Source organism: Centroberyx affinis, unplaced genomic scaffold, assembly GCF_046629955.1.
Source record: "Centroberyx affinis isolate AG114_WGS23_722 - 3 ecotype Tasmania unplaced genomic scaffold, CSIRO-AGI_Caff_v1 ptg003531l_1, whole genome shotgun sequence".
NCBI classification, from domain to species: Eukaryota; Metazoa; Chordata; class Actinopteri; order Beryciformes; family Berycidae; genus Centroberyx; species Centroberyx affinis.
Genome location: NW_027281475.1, coordinates 382443 through 398245, shown reverse-complemented (window position 1 = coordinate 398245; position 15803 = coordinate 382443). Strand labels below are relative to the sequence as shown.

Below are 15803 nucleotides of genomic sequence, written 5' to 3'. Positions count from 1 at the left end.
CACTGACTGAGACAGGCGCCCATCAAACCCAGGAAACCAGGAAGAGCCACAGCACATTTCCTTTGCAAAACAAACGCAGAAAGCCTCTGAAATCCCAGCGGGGACCTGGGCTGAGAGGTCTAGGTTTTCCGCTGATCGCCCATGAGACATCTGCATTTCATGAGGCAGGATTGTTGGCTTAACTCTCACTGGGGCATCCAGCAGCAGCCTTTAATCACAAGTCAAGGCTTCTCTAATGACAGAGCGGGCAGTCAGAGCGACAACCGCAGCAACCCAAACCTTTACAAAGATTACATAGATCGACTTGATGTTATTACTCTGGTAATGGCGCTTTGTGCGATTGTATTGTCGATGGGAACTTCAAGTGACGGCTTAATAAGGAGGCACTCTGGGGACAGTGGTGAAGGGTAATGTACTCAACAAGTACTTAAAAGGCCGCATTCAGTCCAGCTTCTGTTTTCACGCCTAGGGGAATCTATCTGCTTTCTCTCCGCCCTGTCATGTATGTTTAAGAGGCATTTGACATTCACGAGGAACCACCTAAAGCAATGCTATTGACAAAAAATAAAATAAACAAAGCTTTAGTGTGGAATATTTATGCAGGTCGCTGGTTCTGCAGCATCAGCATCACTTTCTCTGCCCCAGTTCTTGTTCCATATGTTCGCTATAATTCACATTGCCATTTCCTATCTCCTCCCCATAAATGTATGTCTACCAAAGGGCTCGTAGAGCACGTCTGATTTGTTTTTCAGAGATGTTTCTCCTTGTGTATGCCTTGCTTTTCAGGATGCATGTGCAAGAGCGCTGGAGTACTTTCAAAGTGGGACAGAGGTAAAGTTAAGATTCAGAGCATTTGGTGGAGATTCTGCACATATGTTTCTAGAGTTTGTATAGCTTGTTCAGGTGCTATAAGGAAATTAAATCTCTTTTGACAAATCAGAAACTTCTACCCTTTTCCACAACATTGTGTAGACAAAGATTGTCTCCGGTGAGTGGCATGCCATGCTTTTGGTCTGATAGCACTACCTGCTGGTGACACCGCTGTACTACTTACTGCAGACCAATGTCACCCGCAGAAGAGCCAACATTTTTCATTCATTCATTCATGGTCTTTATTCACTCATGGGGTGCTGGAGCCTATCCCATCATGCATTGGGCAGAAGGCAGGGAAACACCCTAGACAGGTCGCCAGTGCATCAAAGGGCGAACACAGATAGACAGATGATCACACTCATGCTCCCATTCACACCTATGGGCGTTTTAGAGTGTCCAGTTCACCTGACTTGCCTGTCTTTGGAATGTAGGAGGAAACCGGAGCACTTGGAGAAAACCCACAGAAATAAGGGGAACATGCAGAATATGCAAACTCCACACAGAGAGGCCCAGGGCCGGGAATCGAACCCAGGACCTTCTTGCTGTGAGGCGACAGTGAGCCACTGTGCCATCCACATTTACAAAAAAATTTCCAAATAAAATTTTATTAATATATATATATATATATATTTTTTTTATTTCTTTGGTGATGGAAGCAGAACAAAACAGTTTGATCTCTTTAAAACATTTCACAAACATCCCAGACATTCACATTGTAAAATAAAAAAGTTATACTATAAATATAAAATGATATTATGTGCACATTAATGCAGAAACACAAACACACACACACACACACACACACACACACACACACACACACACATATACACTCACAGACAAAACAAACACTTTTTTTCCATCAAAAAACAAACAACTGCTGGAGACCAAACATGACCATGTACACTGCAATATCTGTACAAATATTATGTTAGAAAACAAGATTATTGCAGCTGATGGGCCCTCCTTACTCTTTGGTCCATTGCAGGTCTTTAAGTTGTAAAAAGGCCTATCAATCAACTATTATGTAAATGTGCTGTAAATTATCATTTTCAATGCATTCCATTTACACAAGCTGTGAGTCTGGCTGGTCTCCTGTTAAACATAAATACACTTAGGATGTCTGAAGACTATTGCTGGACCAGGAGACTGCATCTTATTTTACCTGTGAGTACAAAACAATTAGAAAGATGAAGAGCAGCTTGAAAATAAATTATATGCATCTCTGGTTAAACAGGCATTACGTTCAAGTCTTTTTGAGTGTTTCACAAAATACATTCTCTCAACAGCTGATTTACATTGACCCAAGACAACAGAAAACATAATAAAAAGGCCCATTACCTAGAAAACTATTACCAGCATAACACAGCAGATGAAAGCAAGAGTCTTTGATTTGTAATTATGAACAGCATTGCAGTTATTGTAAACACAGCAAGTTGGGCACTGAATTGCAGATAACACTCTTGAACAGAAAACAAATGCTATTGAGCCACACTTCCCTTCTTCCATTTTAAAATAGTTGATTGACTATGGCTTTTCATCAGTGGAAAAAAGGCTTTGTTGGTAAGTACTGAGAGAGCAATCTTTCCCACATTAAAATGCAAGGTACCATACAACAGAAACCATGACAGTAAGTTTCATATATTCTCTCTCTATAAATCTATCCATAAACATCTTCACAACATCTGGATCTTCAAACATCCAGTGAAGGATGGAGCTAATGAAAAAAGTTGGCAATTTGGTAATTTCAAAGCTGCCATGACAAAGAAGGTCTCCAGCAGTTAAAAAGTGATTGGCTGAGATTTCCCCAGACTTCTTAAATGCGTAAATCTGGAATCTGATTTGTTACCAGGAAAGCGATGAAACCACGTTTCAGAATATCCTCGGTGCCTCTGTTGATAAAGTCTGGAGAATGATTCTGTATAAAGTTTTACAAACAGTTGCTCTATGTATGTGTTATAACACTCTAGTAATGTAAACTATGAGTCATTAACATATGCATTAATACCATTGATGCCTCCATTGGTGTCCTGAGAAACCAAACACAGATTTCTTGACACAGAATATATATTATTAAAAGATGAGGACTTCAATGTAGATATGTATGCATACTCATTAAATTGACTGAAGTCCAGCTCAAACAGCTCGGCAATATAATGAATTCCTTTACATAACATAAGCGCTACAATTTCACAAAAGTTGGTTTCTGGTTTTCTTTGTATAAGGAACACTTTTGGTGATTTTTAAGAGCACAGTCTGTGTAAAAAAAGTATTATACAATGGTCATGAATGCATTATTTGGTTAAAAAAAAAATGAGAAGAGTGTACTTTTTGCTTTTCCAGTAGCCAGCTGAAAGTATTTCATCCACGTTGGCATTGTTATAAAACAGTGTCCCTTCATAAGAACATCATGTGACAACAATATCTCTTTAAAAAGGCACTTGATAAGATTCCATTGTCATCCAAGATGCAAGAAAACTGCAGATTATCCTCAGGGTTTCTTTGATGAGCTTTCTCTTGTCCTTTTCCTTTGAGAATTCTTTTCTTTTTTTTCCCACACAAGTGACAGCCATGTGTTCTCGTCTCGGGGAGGGTGTGCCATGCTACACGGCGATCACTGTCTCCTTAGCTTGTGTCCAGTCCTGTCTCTCCTTCCCCTGTAGAGCTGATGGTGATAGCGGACGGCCTCTTCAGGCCATCGTTTGAAGTTGTTGATGCTGTACAGACTAGTGTGTTGGTGTTGGTGTCTTCTGGTAAAAGCCCTTTGATAGCTTGATGCTGTTAGAGAGAAAAGAAAGAGTCAATTAAGGTGAAAACAATTCCACACCTTCAATTCTACTATATTACATCTAAAACAAAGAGTTTTGTCAAAAGCATACAAAAGACTCCCAATACACTCTGTATCTCTGTACTAAGAGCAATACACTTAGGTGTACTTACGGTTCATGCAGGATATTTTGGGGATGTCCCATCGTCCGTCCCCACGGCAGCGGATGATTGGCACGTGCCTCTGAATGAAGCCGTTCTGGCACTGGTACCTCACCAGCGAGTTGATCTCGTACCTCTCACGCTTCTTGCCAAAGGTATGCGCATTCTCCACCAGAGGGGGCTGGCTGCAGGCCACTGAGGAACCGACACAAGGAAAAGAGCAATGAAATTAAAGAGAGGAACTTCAATAGCAGAAACCATCAGGCTTCTATAGTCTCCTGTTATGCATCATACTTCTAGAAGTCGTATCCCTTTCTCCCTGAAAATATCTTAATATTCCAACCAGTTAACAACATTAACTTTGGTTAGTTACTTTCTGTAAAGCAGGCAAATGATGAGATGATGTGCGCAATTCAGCAGTTTCTTTTTACCTGTGCCCTTCTTGCAGGTGAAGGTGAGGTGGTAGTTACAAGGAACGTCGTTCCACTGGCCGTCCTCATGCCAGATCATCACTACACAGTCCTCACCGGAGGAGAAGAAGCTGTCGGGCTGGTTGGGCCTCCAGTTTTCATATTGCTGAGATAAGAGCAGAACATAACAAGAGTGAGCCTTTATGATAAGATTTGTATCAAAGGCACTATCAGTTTCCTCATTATTACAATCAAGGAAGCAGAAAGACCTATTTTTCAGTATAAATGGATTTTTAATAAACTTGTGATAAAAAGATCTTTTCCTTGAATGAACACATGTATACAAACACTCTTTGTTTTACTATTGCTCTCCTTGCATCTTAAGGGCATTGGTTATCTACTATTTATAATTAGTAGACCTGATAAGTTTCATGATATCACACTCAAACCACCTACAGGGCAAAGGCCACCAAAACAGCAGATGTGTTGTTACTACCACCTATCTCCTTGCTTGGAAGTGGTCCTGAAAATAGAGATCCTGTGCTGTCATGGGAGCGAGTTTCCTATCTATTGACAGCTGTATGTGATTTTATGAGAGTCCACAAGAGGGAGCAACTGTATCTTTCTGGGAGCCCACTACTGTTACATGCCATTGTTTTGCTACTCAGTGACAAACTATAATTCAGCTGTCAGAGACCCTCATATGGCACCTCACTACTAAGACAAACACAAGAAACAGAAAAAGGGCCCACCCATTTATAAAATGAGCCTGAAAAATGTGGTCAAGTAAACATCTACTAGATTACTGCACTGCAAATCTCTCACTGAGCTACAGTGTGATCAGGTTTATTGAGTCAGGATTTTTATTCTATTATTCTTTACTGTCCAATACATGTACAGTACACTGCTATGAAGCTGATGAATAAGCTAGAGGAATCATACACTGATATTTGACTTCATATACCTGATATGATCAGTATCCAGTAAATGCCAGTATGTCATGGCTTTGATGTCAAGTCCTGAATGCAGGGGGAATCATTACTGTCAGTTTTGTAACACACTACACATGTGATAATGGACACACATAAGTGCTATGTCATTACATCATACATACTGCATGCCTAGCATAACATGTGTAATACTGCGGGTGCCAAATTCCACGATGTGCACAGACATACAGACACACACAGATGTACGGTGACTCATTTATACAGCATACACACAGCTGTAGTGTGTGTGAGGAAGTCACCCTAGAATTGATCCTACCTGCAGTCTGTCAGCGCACCCTAGGTTCAAACAGTCTCTTCAAAGCTGTGACCCCCCACTCCCCCGTTCATGCCCCGAAGCTCTGCTACCCTGTTATTATGGTTAGCAAACACACACATCGGCTTCCTGCTCAGCTCACTCCCAGTTAACAAATGGGTAACCCATCAACTGCACAGCAGGCCTGCATCCTCCTCAAAATAATCAAACAAACTTTGATCAGCCGCCCTACCATGTGTGTTTGCGTGTTGTGGAGAAACACACATGCATAAAGACACACACACAAGCACTAACCTGGGTGTTTCAATGCCCTACTGTTATGTGACCGACTTTTGCAGATTTTTTCCAATTGTAATTTTTTTTTTTTATTTCAAAATGATGCAAAGCTATTCCCTTTTTTAATATATTTGAATCCAGGGGAGGTGACCACCCACCCAGACCCCCTAGGCTGCTTCTGTCTAGTTTCCTCTCTTTCTGCAGCCAGGCACAGGTGCTGTCCATGTGTGTGTCGGTCTGCCTGGTGGCCCTTCCCCCGGGTGGCCGTCCGCCTGCTGGGTCTTCTGATGGGTGCGGGGGCTGAAGGGGGGACCATACCTGTCTACGCCTGCTAGACTCCCCTCTACACAGCGTCACTCACACCTTCATCGCCCCCCAATCTCTCAGCCTAGCGGAGGTCTCCACAGGCGGCCTGTGCTTATCTCTTAACCCCCAGGCCCTCTCTATGCTCCCTCTATCTCTGGTGGTGGAGGGTTATCTTTGAAGTGAGGACATCAATCTGTACGACATGGATGCACATAGCAATTAGCCACTTTCCTGTCTAGTGAGGGGGATCTTCAGCAGCTACAGCCACTATCATGCAAACACGCTCCCACTTGTGTGCTGAAGTGTATAAACGGTCTGGCTATGGGCTACTTGCATTCTTCTTGCAAACTTCTTGCATGGTAGCAGCAATTGATTCCTATATTATACATATTGAGCTCACGCTGAATAAATGGACTCGATACTGCCTTACAGGATGTCCTACAGTCAGTTTATTACCAGAGCAGTCACCCACCAGGGTGTAGAGATATGAGGTAAGAGGAAAGTACGTCATGAGAAAGCCACCGCAATTCCTGGAGAGAGCAACTCTCCATAGATGACTATATTTGTCATCAGCATCACGCCCAAATATTTAAATTGACTCTGTGCCATGTTTGTTGAGAAAAAAAATGCGTGAGAAGCACGCAATCTTACCATAAGGCTACCGTCAGTCCAGCGGAAGTCGCTGTCAAACATCTTATCATTCAGGCCAATCCACTGGTAGTCCTGTCCAAGACCTGCGATACAGGGCAGAGTGAAATACAACAGGTTGACGTTTCTGTGTTTCCATATGTCCTTATTAGGACCTTTCCATCACAGAAATAGTAAGGGGAAGAGAGAGTGAGCAATGGCATTTTTGTACGCCTGAATCATTTTTCCTAGGCTGTTCTCCTTGTGCTGTCTTTGTTGAGAAACTTGTGTATTTGATATTGCTTTAAAAAGCACCTTGTGGTACTGCAATCTTATTATGTATACTACTGTGGTTTTGTTTGTGCATGACATTGATGAACGTACGGTTGACAAACTGTTGCTCCTCATGGGAGAGGACGCTGGTGAGGTGAGCCCCCTGCATGCGACACTCTCTCTCTGCCGTGTCCCAGTTTCTCCTGTTGTGGAAGTACTTGTAGCAGTGGCCCTGGAACTTATGCCAGCCATAGTCACATGTCTCTGTATCTGATGAGAGAGAGAGAGAGCAAGTCAGAGAGTGAGACATACAGACAAATGGACTGACAGACAGAAGAAGCACAAATCAGACTTGCATTAACACTTGCATGGCGAGGAAGAACTGTAAGTAAAAAGGTTGCAGATTTTTTACAGTTTGCATTTATTAGTCACCTTCATCCATTCATCCATTAGCCCCAGCGCTGTAATATTCATGACTTTATCTAATCTATCCAACACCTGAGTATAGTGGACCTTGAGGCCTGCTGCTATCTCTGACTGGCACTATTGTCCCTAATCAAGATGAAAGAGGAAGAATGTCTGATGGATTAGTTCCTACAGCCCTATAGCAACACTACAAGACATTTAGAGAGAGGCTAAACAAATGTGTGCACTAACAAAATTGTGTGCATTTAATGTGTATTCATAGGCTTAAGGTTCAAAGGTGAATTGATCCAGCAATCCTGAACAGTTAAGGTTAATGCCAGTCAAACCCTGAGGCTTGATAGGCGATGAATTTCAGAATGTGTTAGAGCAAAGGCAGGGGTTTCTAAATACAAGTGTCTATACAGTCTGCATCACTTGGCCAAGGCATGCAGATTTTACCAGACACGCTTAGATAACACTCTCATATAACTCTTACCAGAGGTGTGTGTGTGTGTGTGTATATATGTGTCCAAACGTATACTGCAACATCTCTGTTTACTATCAGTTTGTCTCTCGCTCTCCTCCTCAATCCAGCTATGAGACGCAAACAGACTAAACAGAGGCTGACATCTTTTCTCTGGGTCGCTCTCCCTTAAGTTACTCTTTCTCCCTCTCTCCTGGGAAGACTTTCTAAGACAGCAGCTGGGTCTGAGTACACAATCTGGGGCGTGATTCACTGATGAGGGATCACCAAAACATTTAGGGTGTGGACACTGGTCAAGAGAAATCAGCCAAGGCGGATGATGCCCTGGGTTCAACACACTAGGGATGAAATAAGGGTGCAATGGGGAGAGGAAAGTAAAATGGTTAGCTATGGGAAGTTCGGCATGAGATCACCCTCAGTAATCATACCCATCATTTCTAAAAAATGTCTTTGTGCAGATTCTCTTGGTTATACAGTAAGTCATAAGGAGCTACAAAGACATTTCTAGACCTCTCTTCTTGTCCTAGATGGAAATATCAAGAGCTGACTTGAAGTCTAGCACACCTGCAGTGGAGCTTACACCACACCTGAGCTGGCACTAACAACCAAATGTCTGGAATCTGTAAGATACTGTGAAATAGGACACATGGAAAATGTGTCAACTGTCTGTCTGTCTGAAACTGTTGGAAACTGATGCCCCAGGCTGTCTGTTCAGTAACCCAAGTATTAAGAGACATGACAGCCTTCAGGCAACACTAAGACGAGACTGTAAAATGTGGTCGTGATGAGATAAAGATGGTGTTTATGACTCACCTAATGCCTGGGAGAGAGATAAGAAAAATACTCTGCTGTTTGGTGGAAGTTGAGTAGTAACACAACTAGACTAAACTGTATTTCTATGGTGTATCCTCTACTATTTGAATGACTCATAGTCTCATTTTTTCAGTTTATTTCCTCAGGTGATTACATTAAGTCAGTCTAAATACATTATCTGTAGATTTATGACTTCTTCTGAGTAACGCCAATGTTCCTCCTGCTCTAATCTATTGTGAAATGCCATAGCATCACTCTCAGATTGTTTATTTTAACATGTCAAGTGAAAATTGCTTGAGCTCAGTCTAGACAGGTTAGAGGGATGGTTGGAACCAGTTAAAACATTGATGAAATTAAAAGCTTTGATTCATCTGAAACTGAATACTCAATGTGAGGGAGAGTCACATTAATCACAAACTTACCTTCTTCACAATACAGCCCAGAGTAGCTAGGGAGGCACACACATGTGAAGGAAGCCAGCCCATCAACACAGGTACCTCCATTCCGGCAAGGGCTTGATTGGCACTCATCAATATCTGGATAAAAAACAGACATAATGAATAAAAGAAGGCATACAGAAAAAGTGGAGGATTAATTCGCTCTGCCTTGGATAGAAAGTTAAGGCTGTGAGGTATAGTGCGAGGAATTCTTAATATACCTGTTTCACAGCGATCTCCACTGTAACCCGGGGCACAACTACATGAATGGATGCTACCACTCTTGTAGCAAGATCCTCCATTCAGACAAATGTTTTCTGTGCATGAGTGAATGCCTATTGAGAGATAAAAAAGGGAATATAAAAATCATATTATCTCATATCAAATTTGACAGGCAATTCAGAGCTTATACTTTTTATTGTGTACCAATGAAAGCCATTTGGAGAAACACATACCTGGAATTTCGACAGTCTCGCCAACAATGGTGTGGCCCAAACCGAGTCCCGTTTCAGCTGGGTTGATTGGTGGTTCTCTTTCAATGAGCGTTGGTGGTGCTGTGTCATAGTCCACTCTCTCCTCCTCAGAAGATGACAGAGTTTTAGGGACTGATGTATCCGACTCTGAAGATTGGCTTTGTGTCTCAGCTGGTGCCAGTGTTGTAAACTCTGGCTTTTCCCAGCTTGGTATTTCAGTGTCAGGACTGACAACTCCCTCAGTTTCAATCTCCACTTCCTGTTTCTCAGAGGTGCTATCAACACTAACAGACTCCACCGCTGTATCTGGAGAGTCGATTGATGGGGAAGTTGCGGTGGCATCTACCTTGAATACAGTCTGGATTTCATCTGGGGACAGGGAATGTCGCTCCGTGCTGTCGGCCTTTGGCTTCATGGTAGCCATCGCTTCCCCAGAGGCACTCTCAGAACTGAAGGATTTGATCTCAGCCCCAGTAGTCAGGATAGAGGGTGAGTCAGTGGTGGCAGCTGAGAGCTCAGGACTGATATCCTCAACCTTGTCACTCTCTAGCTTCACAGTGGTCACTGTGGTCGCCTTTTCCTCTGAGCTGCTGCTGCTTCCTAAGCCACTCTCAGAGCTGGAGGAGGATGCTTCACTGACTGGAGCTGAGACAGAAGGCATGACAGTGATAGCTTCTGCTAATACAGACAGCTTGGTTGTCTTTTCCTCTGAGCTACTTTCAGCCCTGCTCTCTGAGCTGACAGACTGACTCTCAGCTGTTTGAGAAAAAGCGGAGGGTGTCGTAATGGATGCTGTTCCTTCTTTGGGTTTTGTAGTTGTTTGAATGTATGTTGGAATCGATTCAACCTTGGATAGGTCTGGTGTTCCATAATCTCCTGGGGTTTCATAATCTAGAGTTGATGAGCCATAATCTGGAGACGTTACTTGAACGTCTCTCTCTTGAGATGATTCACTCTCTGCACCACTTGAAACCTGTTCTGTTGTGGGTTCAACTGTCCCATCTTCCTTTGAAGTGGATGCAGCTGCAGCCCCGGGGGAAGCAGCAGGGAGAGCAGTTGATTCTGCACTCTGGCTTGTCTCATCACCTGGGAACACAGGGCTGGTTGTGACTACTGACATATCCTCGGAAGAAAGATCAGTGTGAGGGCGGTGTGTTAGTGTGATCTCAGACCTGGCTTGTTCAAATGATTTCTGGGTAGTTGTTATGTCTGGTACAGGAGGAAATGTGGTGACAAATCGGACCATAACATCAGGCTGTGATGGTGCTGCTGTGGAATCGACAGTTGATACAGGCTGAAAGGAAATAACTTTGCTGTCTTCTGATGTCATTTTGGGAGACAGGGTTATAGCAGGCATTGTGGTGACCACTATCTCAGTCTCTGAGCTTATAGAGATTTCCTCGATGCTTGTAACACCAGTGGGCTGTTCTGTGCTTGTTATGTCTGTGTCTTTTGTCAACTCACTATCAGAATCTCTTGAGCCTGAGTCTGATGGCGTTGATGTCTGCAATAACTCAGCAGTACTGGTCACAGCAGGTGATTGCGTTGCAGATGCTTCGGTGATGAGGCTCTCAACAGTATTGTCACTTGAGCTTTCTTCATATGCAGATGTTTCAGTCTCATCTGTTTGAGTGTTTTCCATCTCAGATGATATTATGGTGGTGACAACATGGTCCACTGTGCTGGATAGGGATGAAACAGTTTGAGTGACCGTGTCTGTGTCAAACATATAAGGTGTCTTGTCACCTGAACCCTCTTCCTCTGTTAAAGGGTTAATAGAACTTGTTTCTGTCGATGTAGAAATCTCTTCACTCTCTATTGATGTTTTCTCAGATGAAACTGGTGTAGTTGCAGAATCAAATACTGAAGAAGCTGTTTGATTGAACATATTAGTGGTCTGTTCGCTTGAGCTCTCTTCACCTGTTGAGGTGAGAGAGGTGCTTGTTTCTGTGTCATCAGTAGCAGAGGTAGGTTTCTCAGTGTTGAAGAGAGAAGAACCTGCAGTGACAGCAGAGCTTTCAGCTATTCCTGTTTCATGTGATGTTGTTGTCATCACTGGTTCCTCTGTGCTAAACATGGAGGAGACTGTGGTAGCTGAAGTTGTTGTCTCTTTGAGGTTGTTCTCTGTTGATGCCTTTTCAGATGGTGTTGTTGTGGCACTAAATACTGATGAAAAGGTTGGGGTGAGCATATTCTCATAACTTGAGCTCTCTTCATCTGTTGAGGTGTCTGTCTCAGATGACATTGCAGTTGATTTTTCAATGCCGTAGGGGGACGTGGCAATCTGCTCACTCTCTTCTGTCACCACTTTGGGTGATATCGTTGAAAACATATGAGGGGTCTCATTACCTGAGCCCTCTTGATCAGTATCATCTGAAATGGAAGCAACTGATGGCCTCTCAGTGCTATACAGTGAAGACACAGTTGTAGATGGAGTCTTTTTTGTTGCCAGAGAAAGTGACAAAGTTGTTGCCTCCTCCTCTATGCTATGCTGAGGAGACACAGTTGTTACTGTCGCAGGTTCTTGGGTGTACATATCTGAGGTCTGATGACCCGAACTCTCTGTAGATGTTTCCACTGAGCTTGAGTCTGTGGAGAATTCAGTGTTAATAGTTGCAGTTTCCTCAGGTTTTGTGGTTTTGTCAACAGTCAGATGTGGAGGTGTAGATTCAACCATGGCAGGCTTTATGCTATCGTAATCTAATGTTTCATCTACCAGAGGGAAAGTCGTTGTTGTAACAGCTGTAAATAACGTTGCACTGAATGTTTCTTGGACTTCACTCTCTTTGTCTGCACTGCCTTCGGCATCAGTTGAAACTTCTTCGGTTATAGGTGTCTGGCTTGATGCTTCAACTGTCAAATCTTCCTGTGATGTGGATGTAACTCCAGTCTCTGGAGTGATGGTAGAGAAAGTAGGTTCAAAGTGCTGGCTTGACTCCTCACTGGGCAACATGGGGCTGGTTGTGGCCACCACAGTTTGCTCAGAGGCAATGTCAATGTGGGGATGATGAGTGAACGTGATCTCAGATCTGGCCTGCTGGAAAGTCTCCTCAGGTGGTGTTGCATCTAGTTCTGGGACAAAAGTGGTGACAAATTGAACCATCACATCTGGCTTTGATGTAGCACCGGTGGTGGAGTAAACTGAGAGAATTTGCTGGGAAGAGGCTACTTCTGTTTCATCTGTGCTATGCAGTGAAGACACTGTGGTTGTAGAAATGGAATCTTTAGTAGACATATAGGAGATATGGTGCCTTGTGCTCTCTTCATGTGTTGGAGCCAGGGTTGACGTTGCCTCATCAGTAGAGAGTGAAACTGTTTCTGAAAATGATGCTTTCTCTACCCCCACAGTTGCATCACTCATTGCAGTTCTATCCTCTTGGGTCATTGTGGTGGATTGCTCTGTGCTATACAGAGAAGATATTGTAGTGGTCTTTTCACTCGCAGCTATTACTGCCTTAGGTGATACTGTAGTGGCTACAGTCCTCTCAGCGAATGCATCTAAGCTCTCATACCCAGAGCTCTCCACATCTGCAACATCTGAGACACTAGCCACTGACGGTTTCTCAGTACTGTAGGAAGAAGATATGGTTGCTGTGGATGGCAGTTGATCAATTTTCATTGTGCTGCGCAATGTAACAGCTGCCACTGTCACAGGTTCTTTGGTGGAGGTATAAGGTGTCTGATCACTTGAGCTATCCTCCTCAGTAACATCAGGAATGGATGTGACAGTTGGCTTCTTAGTGCTATAAAGACTGGAGGCAGAACTTGATTCTGCCATTTCAGTCTCCCCTGCGGCAGGTTCAGGTGAAGCAACTGAGATTGTTATTTGTTCTGCCTTCACTGTTGCAGCTGTCAATATGCCAGGAGTTTGGTCACTTGAGCTGTCCTCGTCAGTAACATCTGAGACAGAGGCAACAGTTGGTTTCTCAGTGCTGAACAGCGAAGAGGCTGTAGATGTCACCGGTTTCTCAGATGCTGCTGTTGCTGTTTCATGTAGCACTGTTGTCATAGTGCGTCCTGGCTTCTCAGTGCTAAACATGGAAGACACTGTAGATGTTTGTGTCAATTTTTTGGTTGTGCTGAATGAAGATGAAGCAGGCTCTTTGGTGAACATATCAGGGGTTTGGTCTCTTGAGCTACCTTCATCAGTACTATCTGTAATGGGGCTCTTCTCTACAGCCAGAGTAGTGGTAGATTTCTCGCTATCCACAGACGATACTGAGCTTGTTTCTGTGGTGATGGAGGTTTCCACTCCTGAGCCATCATCAGAGTCATCACCACTTGATGATTCATCAACATATATTGCACTGGTTGGTTTCACTAGTGCATCAGGTTCAGTGGACGCTGGTGTGTGTGGTGTGACAGTGACTGTCTGTATGGTGGTTTGTGTGGAAATGGATGAACTTATTGAGGTGTCATCTGTTGTGGCCGTGGGTGATGAGGTGGTGGATTTTTCTTTCTCGTCTGTGGTGACCACATACTCCTCACTGGATACTGGAGTGTGTGAACTTATGTCTGCTGATTCAGTTGAGGCCTGAGAAGGCATAAATGAAGAGCTGGCGATCTCTGTGACGGACTCAGTGACATCATCAGTAACATTATCACGTGATGAATCATCGTCCACCAGCTGGGCAGTTGGTTTGGTATGAGTCTCAACAGAGAAAACGGTATGCAGTGTGGTAAATGTATAGGTTTCCTCAGAGCTTGATTGAGACACTGTTGTAGCTGGGGTGGCTTGTAGCACAGATGTCACTGTTTCTGCACTGGACCTCTCGCTACTAGAAACTTCTACAGGTGATGGTTTTGAACTGGAAGGGGAAAATTCAGAAGAAGTTGATTCTGATGATGAATCAGTGTCGGATGGTGTAAATGAACTTGGTGGCATAAGAGTTAAGGAGGTGACACCATCAATCCCAGAACCCTCTGGTTCCTCTGTCACCTCCAACTTTGGTGTCATGGTAACTGCCGTGACACCTCCTGCTTCCTCTGTCTGGATGGTTGGGTAAAATGTAGAGGAGGAAATAGTATCTGCGTCAATTATAGTATCATCTTTGGTAATAAGCTCAGGTGTGGAGCTGCCTTCCCTCATACTGTCTGTGACTGTAGAGAACAGTTCATCCTCATCCTTTGTGTCCTCGGTGAATATGATGGTTGTGCTGGTTGATGGTTTTGTTCCATGCAAGACCATGGTAGGGGTTTGTTCAGTTAGGTCAGTCTTGGGATGGCTACTAGTAGGGCTAATGATCATAACCTGTTGGTCTGTAATACCATGGTAAATAATGGAAGGAATAGGGGTGGACAGGGATGTGACTCCATCTTCTGTGTGGTCACTGCTGGAGCTTAATGTGGTGAAGTCACTTGCGGTGTGATCGCTGGCTGAACTTACGATTGTGTGGGGTGACAGAGTTGTATAGGAAGATTGCGTTGTGTGCTCAGCTTCAGTAATTTCATCTTCCCCTGTGCTACAGTTGGGATGCTCTGTCACTTCAGAAGTAATGCTGATTTCTGTATCTGGGGTAATTTGGATTTCCTGTGAGGGAGCCTGCTCATCAGAGCCTGGTGTGACTGAAACGAAAGATTCAGTTTCACCTGTTGCTTCTCCAAATGTGACACTGTCCATCACTGATGGTTTTGAGGTGAACATCTCTGGCGTTTGGTCAACTGAGCTCTTCTCCTTTATAAAAGTATTGGCTGGACTTGATGTAGATGTATCAGTTGCAGATGGAGTATAATCTGAGAGAGCAGGTGTGGCATCATGTGCTGTTGTTAAATGTACAGGTGTTGATTTCTCAATGCTGTAGAGAGAAGAAGCAGTAACAGCAGATTTTGAAATATCAATTGCTCCACTTTCATGTGATGCTATTGGTTTCTCTGTGCTGAACAGGGAAGAGGCTGAAGTGCTCTTTGAAATATCAACGGTTGTAGTTTCAGTAGATGCTGCTGTCATTATTGGTTTCTCTGTGCTGAACATTGAAGAAACTGTACCAGCCACTTTAAGGGACATATCGGTGGCCTGGTCACCTGAACCATCCTCTTCTGTATGTAATGAGCTTGTGCCTGTGAAGGGAGCAGTACTACCCAAGGCTGGCTCAGCAGGCCTTTCAGTTACTCCTGTGGAGGATGGTATTGATTCAACTAGTAAGGGTTTTTTGCTAATGCCATAGTCCAAACGCTCATCAATATCCAGCAAAGTTGAGGATGTAACTAAGGCTATGGCGGGAGACTCTGTGCTGTA

General features: G+C 43.6%; 2 protein-coding genes across 3 annotated transcripts in view; both read right to left on the bottom strand.

Annotated features, from left to right (window-relative positions):
* Positions 1–1519: 1519 nt before the first annotated feature.
* LOC139661471 (brevican core protein-like) overlaps positions 1520–15803 on the bottom strand; it is a 45533-nt gene continuing 31249 nt past the window's right edge. Inside the window, exons 1-8 of one of the 2 annotated variants that reach the window (XM_071539910.1) lie at positions 9551–15794; positions 9317–9430; positions 9081–9194; positions 7068–7226; positions 6708–6790; positions 4233–4377; positions 3814–3996; positions 1520–3651 (exon numbers count right to left, since the gene is read on the bottom strand). In XM_071539910.1, coding sequence (XP_071396011.1) covers positions 3488–3651; positions 3814–3996; positions 4233–4377; positions 6708–6790; positions 7068–7226; positions 9081–9194; positions 9317–9430; positions 9551–15572 — 6984 coding nt within the window. In that variant the 5' untranslated portion in view covers positions 15573–15794 and the 3' untranslated portion in view covers positions 1520–3487. Of the gene's footprint in view, positions 3652–3813; positions 3997–4232; positions 4378–6707; positions 6791–7067; positions 7227–9080; positions 9195–9316; positions 9431–9550; positions 15795–15803 lie in introns of those variants that run through there. The other variant, XM_071539911.1, reaches the window with a different exon arrangement.
* Positions 15670–15803, bottom strand: part of LOC139661462 (pneumococcal serine-rich repeat protein-like) — a 23322-nt gene continuing 23188 nt past the window's right edge. The window contains exon 4 of the mRNA XM_071539898.1: positions 15670–15679. Coding sequence (XP_071395999.1) covers positions 15670–15679 — 10 coding nt within the window. The remainder of the gene's footprint in view (positions 15680–15803) is intronic.